This window comes from Pelodiscus sinensis, chromosome 8, assembly GCF_052426305.1.
Source record: "Pelodiscus sinensis isolate ZL-2025 chromosome 8, ASM5242630v1, whole genome shotgun sequence".
Lineage (NCBI taxonomy): Eukaryota > Metazoa > Chordata > Testudines > Trionychidae > Pelodiscus > Pelodiscus sinensis.
Window position 1 is genome coordinate 69195305 of NC_143059.1, and position 13750 is coordinate 69209054.

Here is a 13750-nt window from a genome sequence, read left to right on the forward strand (position 1 = left end):
AGATGGCAACACCCGCAGCGAGCGCAGGAAGAGCAATGGGATTGCGTACAGGGAGGTATTTTTAGAAGCTCTTGGCCACGGTGCCTTCACCCACACAGTCGGTTGGATATTCTTATCCCCACACCCAGTGGGCAATTTGCTGCCAGGGAATCACAACCCAGAAGCCCTTGCAAATGAACCCCACGTGTTGACATGGCAACCGGCGTTCTGCCTCACTGTCTCATTTCAAGCATGTGGCACTTGTAATGACATGGAGACAAAGAAAGGCCCCTGCTCCACATGCCCACGAAGGCCGGATGTTTTGCTCCTCTGCCCATGTTCCGTTTTGTTTCTTATTTCGTTATGTTTAGTGCAATGACGTGCACGAAACAAAACAAATCTTCGAGCCTGGCAGTCCTTGGATGCAGCAATTAGCCCAATCTCCTCTCCCTTCATAGAGCAGATATTCTATCCCATGGCCCAGAAGGAAATGAAAGGATAAATTACTAGATTTTGAGGGGGAAAACTGACTGGGAAGACTACAAAGCAGCCTCATTCGGGCAGGAGGCGGACTGACGACATGCACTGCACTAAGGGGAGAGGCAGGTACTAATTAGCCTTTTTCGACAGATCCTGTATGACTCAAAAATGAGATTTACAGGATCTGTTGAAAAAGACTTTATTTTCGACAGATCCACATCTAGACTGCTGGTTTTTTTCTGAAAAAAACTCCATGTTGAAAAAAGTGGCATCCATGCTTATGCTAATGAGGCGAGGGATATTTAAATCACGGCTTCATTAGTAATTTCAACGTGCCTAATCTACATCTCTCTGTCGACAGAGGGATGCAGTCTAGACACAGGGATGCAGTCTAGACACACGCTCTGAGACTTGTGAGGGAAGAGCAGGGCCTGCAGAGCTCAAGGGTACAGCTTCCCCAGGAGACAGAAGAATTGGCCAGATACTAAGGAAAGAAGACTGCATCCTCTTCGAGGCAGATGGAGCAGACCTGCCGGCATGTGTGGCCCGGTGGTCCCTCTTGGGTTAAAACACCCAGAAGGATATTCACCTTTCCCCCCCAAGCAGATCAGACTGAACCTTGTGACAGACAGCCCCCGTCTCGCAGGTCTGATCCTTGACATAGACAAGAAAGGCAGCAGATCAGTGGCAAAGCCCCCGACAGACCCTAGATCGCTCATCTTCCTCAGAACGCCACCCTCAGGAGACGTCCCTTGACTCATTTCCATGTCTAGAATGCAGGAGATCTTCCTGGAACCATTGCTGTCCATGCAACACATTGAACCAGGGTGCGGCTGGGCTAGGACACAGCTGTATTTTCACTCACTCGGCTGTAGCTCAGGCATCAGGTCGGTGTCCCAGAAGGGATCACCTAAGCTGCCTTCTGCCTACAGCAGGACAGAGAATTTCACCCAGACACTGCAGGATAAGCAGAGCTAAGCCAGCTCACGCCGACAGAGGCTCTGCCGTGTAGCCTGGATGGGAATCCATTGTTTCCCTGCAGTGCAATTGCTGGGATGTCGGGGGCAATTGAAAAGCGCACTTCCAGCCACACGGTCGCCACTGTAACAAGCTCCACTGGGGCTGGGGGGAGGAGAAGCAGTTTTGGGACCCACGAGACGAGCTCCCATCATAACCCATTATCTCCTGATAACGCCTGCCGCCTTGGGGGGGCGGCTGTGTGCCATGGCCCTGTTTGGCTGGCTCCTCTTGTTCAAGTCTGTCTCACCGGAGAGCATTCAAGCTGAAAAATGCTGAATGGGTACATTACAAATAACGCAAGCGAGCAAAAGCTGGAGGAAGACGCTGTCTCCGGAGCCAAAGGGACACCAGGGCGCCTGCTTCCCCGACCCGAGGGGTCCAACTAGCTGTCTGAGTCTGCTGAGAGTGAGTTTGACTCCTGCTCCATCAGCAATGTGATCGCCCCCCCCCACCCACACACACACACACAATTCCCTGGATGCACGCAGGAGAAAATACACAAAAGTGGCAAGCTGGCTGCCTCGCCCACAGGCTGCCCCGTTTTACTGGCTTGTTGATATGGCGCTTTTAGTGCCTCGTTATTTATTCCGAAGGCGCTGGTGCCAATTTCCCTGCTGAAGGGCAGGGTGAGGCTTTCCAAGTGCAGCCGGAAGGACATCCCGCAGACCTACAGCACTGGCAGCACGAGGCCCCGAGTGCAGAACGTTCAGATGGAACAGGGTCTGAATGCAACAAAACGGAACCCTCGCTCCGCAAAATAGCCCTGCCCAAACCAGTGGGATCCTTCCCCATCCACCACCCCACAGTAACTGCTGTGAAAGGGGGGGTGATCCCCACATGTCCCTTTGCAGCCAGAGCTCTCTGCAGGGACTTTCCCCAGCTGGGGGACCAGTACGTTGGCTGTAAAAGGATCTGGACTAGAGGAAGCCAAAAGCAATCAAAGAAAAACTCTGTCCCCTGTAGCAAGGTGTCTGGAAAGGAGCAACTGTAACCAGAATCCACAAAGTCCTCACTCAGGACACTGGCTCAGGGCTCCCGAATTTAAAACGCACTAAGTCCCTAAGGTGGAGCAGGCTAATCTCTGGAGCCAGAGTTAGCTCACTGCAGCTTCTCGTTGCCTGTCCAGCTTCCTGCTCTGGTCTAAAGAGGCCAACCTGGGGGCACAACACGGAGCCTCTCTGATTACACCCATGCTGTTTTGCTTGTGAACTCCTGGCTATCGCTAAAAGAGGTAATACACTCCTTTCCATGCAATCTGCCTTTCTAATTCCCCCTGTATTTCCAAAGGGACACAACATTTCACTGTTGCCTAATGTTGCACTCAGCTGTTAAGCCGCTGCCATGCTACACCCCAGAGGCAGTTGCATCGCAGCACCATAATTCCTGGGTATGATTTGTAAAACATCTGGGAGATGGTTAGGTGAGAAAAATGCCATGGAGATGTAAATTTACTTGTTTGCAATACATCCTATCCACCCGGTTAGCAAATTAATTACTCACAAATTTATTCCACTCCAAAAATAGGTGTCTGCTTTTCAATGACAGAGGGAGATGTTTATTTTTTCCCATTTAAATCAGTGCCAGTTCTGTGCTTGCTGAAGTTGGGAAGGAAGGTCCCGCTGCCATATATCACACAAATTGGAAAGATCTGCTCTGTGTGTGTGTCAGGGGCGGGGAGAGGGAAACCTTTACGAATTTATATGTGGATCCAGTTCTAAAAACCAAGGAGGATTACAATCAATTTGCAACATGTTGTGAACCGTTATCAGCCAAATTCACTGGCACATTCCAGCTGCTTTGCACCACTCTGCAGACGCAAAGGAGCCACACAGCAGGATGCGGCTGCGTTGTCCCTGATGGGATTCATGCAATTGACACACCTGCTATTGACACAGTCATTGCTGAGCTGAGCAGGGAGCTGAAGGAGTTCTACCTCCTCCCCCTGGGTCTTGTTCTTGGCCCTTCCTTCTGCCCCCTCTCTGCAGGAATGAGCACCGCACGACTGAGTCCCCCCAAAGACTATGGTAAGACTGTTGAAAATCAGACTCAATCTAAGGACTCAACGCAAGCCGAGTGAAATGCAGTTCCCGCTCCCCGCCTGGCTCAGGGCTGCTTTGACCAGCAGTGGGCTCAGGCACTCACGTCCGTCAGCTGTCCGGGCCTCCATGTGCACAAGGTCCGACTCCTTGTCCAAACCGGTGACAGACCTGGGGAAGAGACGGAAAGAGAAGGCAGCTGGTGAGATGAAACACCCTGACCGCACAGGGAGGGAGCTGGGAATGCCAAGGCAGCTGCTGTGCCCCCCCCCCTTTGTCTCCCCATTTTAACAAGCCTCCCTGGAGCACAAGTGGATTTAACCTATGAAGACTCCACATCAGCAACGAGCTGCAGTGACTCCACGTCGGTCTGTGTGCACAGCAGCCGGAGGGCGCATTTCCCAGCTGAGGAGAAACGAGGGCACTAGCGCAGATTGAGGCAAAGCACAAAGTGTATCGGCGACCGCACAAGGGATGAGAGGACTAGCTGCCCCCAATATGAGCCCATCGGGCTTCAGGGCATGTGCTCCAGTGGCTAGCCCCACCAATCCCTTGCACCAGGGTGGCTACATGTCTGGTTTTAGCACACTGCCCGTTGCACCTCTATAAACCGGAACTCTCTGGTCTGGCAACATCTGTGATCCGGCAGGACCAGAGATATTCCAGCGTCAGAGAGACTCAGCACGCTGCAGGGAGGCAGCCAGGAGCCTGGTACAATGCAAGGGGGAGGGCGTGTGGCCCAGCTGGGCTACAGAGAGGGGAGAAGGGCAGGAGCTAGTGCACAGTTCAACTGGCTGCAGGGGGAGCGGAGGGTGGGAAGCCTGGTGCACAACCCAGTTGGGCTGCCCAGGGGAGCCGAGAAGCCTGGCGGGGAGGCAGAAGAGGAGGGGCGACAGCAGGGAGGCCAGAAATCCCTCCCCCGGTCCAGCAAAATCCCTCATCCAGGACCAGTCAGATCCCAAGGGTGCCAGACCAGGGAGGTCCAACCTGTAGTTAATTTTCCTTGAGCTGGAAATGAGAGCAGCCAGCTCCAACGTAGACAGCCCCTTACACTCTAAGCTGAGGATAATCATCTCTCATGTTTCTGAGCATGCGCTGGTCACCACAGTGGGCAGAGCAAAGCACTTGCCATTGGTTAGGAGCCATAAGGTTTCCGGGCCTTCCTCTGAAGCAGGAGGTGGCTGGTTACTTCTGGAGCCCGGGGCACCGGTCTGCATGGACTGTCAGTGTGATCCATCATATCAAACCCTACGCTTCCCACAAGGATGGGCCCCAGCCGGGGTGCAGAGCTGAGCACCCTGGCTTGGTAGGCGTTGCAGCCTGATGGTGGTGGCTGGACCCATCTCTGATTCCAAGATTCTTAAAGGCAGATGGGACCCGGGCGCCCGCCCACTCCAATCGGCTGCCTCTCAGCCTGCAAGCCTTGCCTCCAGCCCTATTGCGGGTGGTGGAACTACAGTGCGTAAATCAGTGTTTATTAAACTGTGTTCCGGGGCACACCGGTGTGCCGCGAGGCACTCGGAGGTGTGTCGTGGAGAACAGAGTTCAAAATGGCTGCCCTTAAAGGGGCGGGCAACCTTCTCCCCCCCCCCCCAATAACTTTCCCCCTGACCTTTTTTTTTTTTTTCCCTCAACAAAAATCCTTGTTCCTCATAAAACAATTTATTGTTTGGTGTTCCTTGGTCTTAAAAAGTTTAAGAAACACTGGCACAAATGAACAGGAATGGTCCAAGATGCCATGGAGTCAACAAAATGCGGGCCAACCCTAACAGACGTCTACCCCCGTGACTCCCTGTCACTGCCCAGCGGGGCAGAGGTTGGAGAACCTAGTAAGCCACTTACAGGAGAGGCTGACACCGCAAACGCTGTGTTGTTGCCAGCATTACCAGGAAATTGTGCGCAAATTCTTATTAAAACCCCAATTTCTTCCTGCCAGCCTTAGCTGCACCCTTCCAGTTGGCAGTAGGCTACATACCAGCAGGGGCAGACCATGACTATAGGCCAACTCGGCTGTTGCCAAGGCGCCGCCTTCAACGGCGCCCGATGATAATGTCACCGGGTGCCCAGGGTGCCCGATGATTACCTCACCCCATTGACGGCCGAGCAGGCGAGGGCACTGATCGCGCGTTCCGCCTGGGGTGCCAGCTGCTGCAGCCTGGCTCGGGTCGCTCCTGCATGCCAGGCTCACGGGGCCTGGCTGCAGTAAGGGATGGACCCCTTGGCTCGTCCTTGCAGATCTTTATTCCATAGAATACAGGATCAGATTATCCATTAATTGTCCTCAGACCTTCCCTTCTTCATCAGCTACCCTGGCAGGGGCCCGCACTTTGGGACCACCATGGGGTCTTAACAATCTGAAGATCTCCCCATGCAAAGGAGATCGGCCAGATAAAATAAGTTTCGAGCAAGTTTGCACTGACTGAGCACTGCCACACAGCCAGCCCAGGGCCTGCTCTCTGACAACGGGGGGAGGGAGGTATTCTGCTATATTATCTTGTACCTTTTAAGCGAATCATTGAGGTTTACCCTTCTGAAGGTATCATGGTTCTTTACAATGACTAAGGTGGAACCCACACAGCTACTGGGTGTGGTTTACTGGCCCATGTAGTGGCACTGAGATCACGTACAGAGAGAGAGATGAGTTTCTCTACAGCCGTAGCAGAGAGCCAGAGGCTCCTGCATGAAACTCCAGCGGTCCCCAATTCGGTTCCGCCTGTCGGTGTGACAAACGCGCAGCTCAATTTCTGTAGCTGGCACAGGGACCTCCTCATCCCCTGCTCATAGGCCTTCTACAGTCCTCACAGTCTCTGGAGTGCAGGCATACAAGGCGCCACAAAGCGGATCTCAATTGCTGTGGTGGGACTTAGAAAGACAGACCTCAATTGTACATCGAGGGCTTGGCCTACATCTGATCTGAACCCCATTGAAATCAACAGGCAGGCTCTCACGGACCTCAGACTCTTTGGATGAATCGTAGAATCATAGAATAGTAGGACTGGAAGGGACCTCAAGAGGTCATCGAGTCCAGCCCCCCGCCCTCAAGGCAGGACCAAGCTCCGTCTACACCATCCCTGACAGATGTCTATCTAACCTGTTCTTAAATATTTCCAGAGAGGGAGATTCCACTACCTCCCTTGGCAATTTATTCCAATATTTGACCACCCTGACAGTTAGGAATTTTTTCCTAATGTCCAATCTAAACCTCCCCTGCTGCACTTTAAGCCCATTACTCCTTGTCCTGTCCTCAGAAGCCAAGAGGAACAAATTTTCTCCTTCCTCCTTGTGACACCCTTTTAGATATTTGAGAACCGCTATCATGTCCCCCCTTAATCTTCTTTTTTCCAAACTAAACAAAGGTTTACCTTACAGAGGGGAGCTTCAGCCTAAGAGTGTCTCTTCTAAGCCATTGGGAAAGAGAAACATTCTCCAGGTTCAACCACATGCACCAAGAGACTGTTGTGGCTGCCTCGTGGCTTTGTGATGTTGTGGGATACATGCCAGTGCTGCTACAGGATGCCATGGATACTGCAGGCATTTGACTTGTTTGCCATAAGCGCCCACAGCTATCTCTGTAGCCATGACACATACCTCAGAGTCTGTCAGTGCTAAAGGAACGACTGACACCCGGGATGGAACTGGTCAGAGTTAAAAGCATCATTTTCCACTGTTAGAGGGGGTCGTAATAGACGCATGTTCTCAGTAGGCTGGGCACAGAGGAGCACACACAATGCACTCCAACAGGCCAGTCGGTAACGGGAAGGATTCACATACACACACACACACACACACACGGCGTGGCTGTGAGGTGAATTAGTTCAACCCTGGTAGGAACATCCTCATTTGAATGAAAGTGGCCTGAATTTGGTTGGGTGTAATTCACTTTGGGGATTAACTAATCCACCTCACATTGACATTTTTAGTTCATTCGGATTACTTTTCCTAGCTGCCTCTGTGTAGACAAGCCCTCAGTTTACCCATCTGTATAATGGGGATGATGATTATGACAGGGCCACATTCTCACAGGTGCCATACAAGCATGGAGCAGAAAGACTGTTCCTACCCCACAGGGATTACTGGACTTTATAAAGTGTTTTGAGAGCTACTGACGAAAAGCACCATGAAAAAAGAGCTAGATATTATTCTTTACCCTCCAAATCATAGCTGGGATACATACCACCATTGTAACAAACCAGCATCAAAATTCTGCAGTGTTGCCTGCCCCCGACTCCCATTCCATTAAAGCCCGAACACACTAGGTCAAGATATGTTTGTGTGCTGTTGTTTTCTCCCCTGGAAATGTTTTGCAAGGCTGATTACAAATCTAGCTTTCCTCCAGGCAGGGACAGAGTCAAGTCTGGAACAAAAGTATTATTATGATGATGATGATGGCCAATAAGAATTGCTTGGCAATGAACATTCAGTCCTAGCCATGGCCGGTGGGAAAGAAAAAAATCCATACATGACCGTGCGATTTATGGCACAGCTTCTCACGCGTTAACCAAGGGGTACGGCTGCAAACAGATTTTTTGTCATTGTCCCCTTTTTAATTTGGCAGCTGCTGAGTTTGATATCGTAGATGTAAATAACAGATTCCTTCCCAGACAGTTCTCATCCCTGGGGCATCAACAGCAAAAAGTGTTCCAAAATCAGGCAAACAAAATAGTGCTGCAGTGGAATATTTTTGTGGAGCCCACAAAAAGTAGTCTTTGAGCTGGCTCTCTTACAGCAAGTTATGCAACAAACTCTTATATCCCTAAGTTAGTTGCATGCTGATCAGTGTTGCAAGCAAAGAAGCAATTATGGGATGACCTAATATGGAGATGCAATGGCTACAATTATCATTGTTTGTAAACAAAAGCAGCCGTGTCAATCTGAGCCCCATTGAGAATATGTGGGCTTGAGACAAACTATGTATTTATAGAATCATAGAACACTAGATGGCAGGACCAAGCACCATCTAGCCCATCCCTGACAGGTGTCTGTCCAACCTGCTCTTAAATATCTCCAGTGATGTTGATTCCACAACCTCCCTAGGCAATTTATTCCAGTATTTAACCAAACTGACAGAAAGTTTTTCCTAATGTCCAACCTAAACCTCCCTTGTTGCAATTTAAGCCCATTGCTTCTTGTCCTATCATCATGTTAAAATTCGACACTCTCCGAGAAGGAATGAACAAACACTCAAACTACCAAGATAGCTTCCCCAGTTATCACCTCTAATACCATTAGCTCACAAACATCCCACTCTCCCCACCTCTAATATCATCAATTCACAGACACTTACCTTCCTTCCTTCCCCCCCCCCCCCGCATCCCCCTCCTGTTCTGAAATGTGATTTGTCCTTTTCATATGTGTTCATTTTTTTAATTGTATCCTTTGGTATATATGGTTGGGACAATTTTCTTCCACTATTTGATCTGAGGAAGTGGGTCTGGCCCACGAATGCTCATCATCTAATAAACCATCTTGTTAGTCTTTAAAGTGCTACATTGTCCTGCATTTTCCTATCATCAGAAACCCAGGAGAACAATTTTTCTCCTTCTCCATGTAACACCCTTTTAGATACTTGAAATATGTATATCAAGGGGGGGTCAGAGGGCTATGTCTGCACTGCACCACTCTTGCGCAAAAGCCTATGCAAATGAAGTGCAGATTAGCATATTGCCACACTTCATTTGCGTAATTAATTAGGGGCCATTTTTGCGCAAGAGGCTTTTGGGCAAAAAGGAGCTGTGCAGACAGCACCTTTTTATGCCAAACCTCCCTCTTGTGCAAGAGCAGTTCTTCCTCATTTTTTCAGGAAGAACAGCTCTTGCACAAGGGGGGTTTTGTGCAAAAAGGAGCCGTCTACTGTCACGTTACTGGATTTTAAGGGGAGCAGCCAGATCACTGCTGCACCCATGGGGGACGGGTATTTGCCCAAAAATGTATACAAAGGGGGCCATGTGAGGTGTCGAACAAAAGCTTATACTGGTTCTGTATATGCTATCCCTATACTTGTAGGCTGCGTCTAGACTGGCATGATTTTCAGGAAATGCTTTTAATGGAAAAGTTTTCCGTTAAAAGCATTTGCGGAACAGAGCGTCTAGATTAGCATGGACGCTTTTCCACAAAAGCACTTTTTGCGGAAAAGCGTCCATGCCAATCTAGACGCGCTTTTCCACAAAAAAGCCCCAATCGCCATTTTCGCGATCGGGGCTTTTTTGCAGAAAACAAATCTGAGCTGTCTACACTGGCCCTTTTGCGCAAAAACTTTGCGCAAAAGGGACTTTTGCCTGAATGGCAGCAGAATAGTATTTCCACAAAAAGCACTGATTTCTTACAGTAGGAAGTCAGTGCTTTTGCGGAAATTCAAGGGGACAGTGTAGACAGCTGGCAAGTTTTTCCGGAAAAGCGGCTGATTTTCCGGAAAAACTGGCCAGTCTAGACACAGCTGTATAGTATCTGTGTGTGGAATTATGAATATGTATTCTGTGTCAATACTGGAAACTGACATAGGACGTACACCAAGGACTTTTAAGCCAGCAGTTAGAACACCTCTGCTGCAAGCCTGCATCGAGAACTGAGAGATTCGAGGCATGTAATGTATGATACTTTAACAACCTCACTCTCATGCTTTTCTTTCTTTTAATAATAAACCTTTAGATTTTAGATTCTAAAGGACTGGCTCAGCGTGGTCTTGTGGGTAAGATCCAGAGTGTAAATTGATCGGGACCTGTGGCTGGTTTCTTGGAACCGGATGAACCCATTTGGGGTAGGTGAGATTGGGTTCTAAAATCCCTCACCTGTGGGCAGGCCCGGGGCTGTTTGGGGCATGGAGAGAGCTGGGGTGTCAGAGGGGTTTTGCTCATGAGGCTTCTGGCTGGCCAGCAGGCAGCTGGAGTGCTCTGTGGGGACTGGTTTGTGGCCTGGAAGGGCCTCCAATCCAGGGTTGTAAGGAGCCCGAGTTTGAGCAATTCATCCTGAGCGGACACCCTCAGGGGAGCCCAGACCCAGCCTGGTCCATCACATCGACACGGCTCCTTTTTGCACAAAAGCCTCTTGTGGAAAAACAGCCCCTCTTTGATTATGCAAATGAAGTACAGCAATATGCTAATCCGCACTGCATTTGCATAGGCTTTTGCGCAAGAGTGGTGCAGTGTAGACGTAGCAAGAGAGAGAGAGAGAGAAAATAGTATGAGAGTTATTTTCATCACACTCCTTATATTGTTTTCTCAAGTGGAGTTAATTTCAGTAGGATTATTTAAGAAGTAAGGTACTAAGTGTATCTGTCAGATTCTAGCCCAGTCTGGTCATATAATGAAGCAGTGTATCAAATTGTGACATACATAGCTGCAAGGTTACGCTAGAATTAGCGGGGTGAAGGTCTGAAATTTTAACTAAAAAATACGTGGGTGACTTTTTTGCAAAAATTGGTGGAGGGTTAGACCCATTTTGTCAAATATTGAGCGAAGAACTTTCAAAACTTTTCTGTGCCTTTTTCGTTAGGCGAGCTAAACGTTGTCATTTCCTGACCACCAATTGCGCCACACAGCTACCTTGATGTTCTTGCATTGTAGATGTTTACGGGTGGAGGGAGGTTGCGTGAAATGCAGTTTTGATTTAGGTGGCAAGCAGACTCGAACACCTTCTAGACCCGTGGTCACCAACCAGTAGATCGTGATCTACCGGTAGATCTCAGGGGCTCTAAGTGTAGCTCTTGAGCCCTCTCTGAAGTGCGCGCCTGCGCAGTACATTTACATTAGATTTCCTCATTTGAGGAGCAGCTACTCACCGAGCAACAGCACAGGTGAGTAGCTGCGAGGAATGGTGGGAGCTGGGAGGTCGGGAGGGCTGAAACACCCCAGACAGCTGACTGTGGCTTTCAGCTGAAAGAGGCTGCCCTGCGCTCCAGCTGATCGGCAGCTTCTCCTCTGCGCCTGCCCACATGGAGCTTGGTGCACCCTGGCTAAGCGCCATGGCTATCTGTCCAGGCAGCCACTTCTCTTCCCTCCAGCCCGGCTGCCCTGCGCTCAGCCCAGGGAGGCTGCGTCTAGCACCAGCTGTGCTGGAGCAAGCTTCCCAGGCTGAGCGCAGGGTCACAGATGCCCATCTGATGGACTGTATACAACTAGCAATCTCAGACTACAACCCAGACTTCAAGACACTGGCAGATACTGTTCAGTCACAGGTGTCACACGGAGACATTGTTATTGGAAGAAAAAATATATAATTATCAATACTTGATTTTAGATTCACAAAATAGCAGAGAACAAAATGTATAATTGTAAATGCTTCATTTGACATTTAAATAGCATGAATTAAAAACAGAGCATTTATTTCATAACTATAAACATGTGATTTTAATTTTATATATTGCATAATTTAAAAATAAACTGTTTAACAGAGCGTATAAGGGCTGGGGATAGCAAGTGATGGACAGGAGAATAGAGAGGGCGGGGCTTCAAAGAAGGGGCGGGGCTTCAAAGAAGGGGCGGGGCGGTAGACCTTCTGAGACATAAAAAGTGATCTTGGATGTGAAAAGGTTGGAGACCACTGTTCTAGACAATGAAAGGACTGACCTTCTGCTACTGTAAAACTCGTGCATCTCCATGTACTTCTGTGAAGCTCCGCTAACTTAGAGCAGCTACAGATCTGACCCTAAAAGCTGACAATTGTGCGATAGGTCATTCAAACAGTAATTTCACCTAGGTTTGCAATAATATCTTCAGTGTTATCTGGAGCATGGAAGTCAAGAGCTATTGTAGCAGGAATCAGTGAATGCAGCCCTTTCTGTAATCATCCCCTGCAGCTTCTGTAACCCTCTCCTATGGCATGCCACAAAGGCCAGGAAATAAAGATTCACTCTGCATCGCACCTTTATCCCAGGTATTAGTGATGGTAGCAGCACGTAGGAGATCCGACCCTGCCTCAGTTTCCCCTTGATTAGAGTTCTTCCTTCATGCTCACAATCCTTCATCAGGTTTTGCACCCACAGCTTCCTCCTCCTGGCAGGTCACTCCCCCCAGCCATCTTCCTGGGAGGTCTGGAAAGCTGTTACTTTCCCACTTCCCGATGGCCTCCTCCCCACGCTTCAGTTTTCTTTGCTGGCTGCCTCCCTCCCCTGGCCCTCAGCCTGGGCACTAAGAAGAGTCTGTCTATTCGCACAGCCCTCCTGCTCCGCTGAGACAATCCCCGAGAGAACTCTAGCTGCCCCCTCCTTACTCTCAACAGCCTCCTTTTGAGTCTCCGACTTCCACCACATGACTCATTCTCTTCACCTGGGGAGGTGGGCTCAGTCAGACCCATGTGCTCCTAAGCCTCACCTCTTTAAAGGGCCGGCTCGTCCTCCCTCTCTAATCTCTATATAGAAAACATGGGAATAATTTCTGTAGCTGCACGAGAATGTTATGTATTTAAAAAAAAATAAAACCCAAATTGGTGCAATCTAATGATTCTTAAACCATAACACGGATTACATCTGCTTTACAGCTGGGGAGCTTCACAAGTGAATTTAGAACACACATTACACTAGTCCCGGAGAAGAACAAGTCTTCTGAAACATGTCAGTCTCCCCTGGATCTGCTATTGTACATGATCCGGTTGTTCCCTTAATTAGTTTTGACATCTCTGATCGTTCTATTCATAACAACAGAAAAGAACTGTAGGTACAGTCGCTCCTAATTACGCATCCATTCCTTTAATGCCATGCTGCAAGCGCAAAGGCTCACAAAGCGATGTCACGCAACCCTGAAATTGTGAGACTACCTCCCATATTGTGTCTGTGAGAAAGCTAACGGGAACTGAATAGGAAAGTGGCGCTCCCATGGGAAAGCCAGACATACCTTATCCTTCTCTGCCCACCCACACCCGGGTCCTCCTCTTGCCTCAAAACTGCTGATGGCAGCAAAAGTTTACAAAGCGAATATCATTTCGCTGTTTTCCCTATGCATGTTCACAATGGCAAGACAGCTGTTCCAGCTCTAAAATGCTGCCCATTCATGAGTACACAGGTATTTCCACAAAACGATCTCCGTTCATTGTTTGAAAAAGCTTTAAGCCAACCATGTAACAAATCTGTGACGCATGGACTCTTGAGCTTGGCTGTTGTCACTTGTACATCATGGACATTCAGAATTCCATAGACACAGCAGGGATAGAAACCACATCTTCCTGCTATGCAACTCCTGGCTCCAGCTGAGAGGGGAATCCCCATTCTCTGAGAGCAATATAGTACCTATGACACACCATCAAGC

General features: G+C 49.1%; 1 protein-coding gene across 2 annotated transcripts in view; it reads right to left on the reverse strand.

Moving 5' to 3' along the window:
- SORCS3 (sortilin related VPS10 domain containing receptor 3) overlaps positions 1-13750 on the reverse strand; it is a 498174-nt gene that overhangs the window by 132768 nt on the left and 351656 nt on the right. For both annotated transcript variants that reach the window (XM_006135388.4, XM_075935518.2), the window contains exon 6: positions 3622-3686. In XM_006135388.4, the coding sequence (XP_006135450.3) occupies positions 3622-3686 (65 nt within the window). The remainder of the gene's footprint in view (positions 1-3621; positions 3687-13750) is intronic.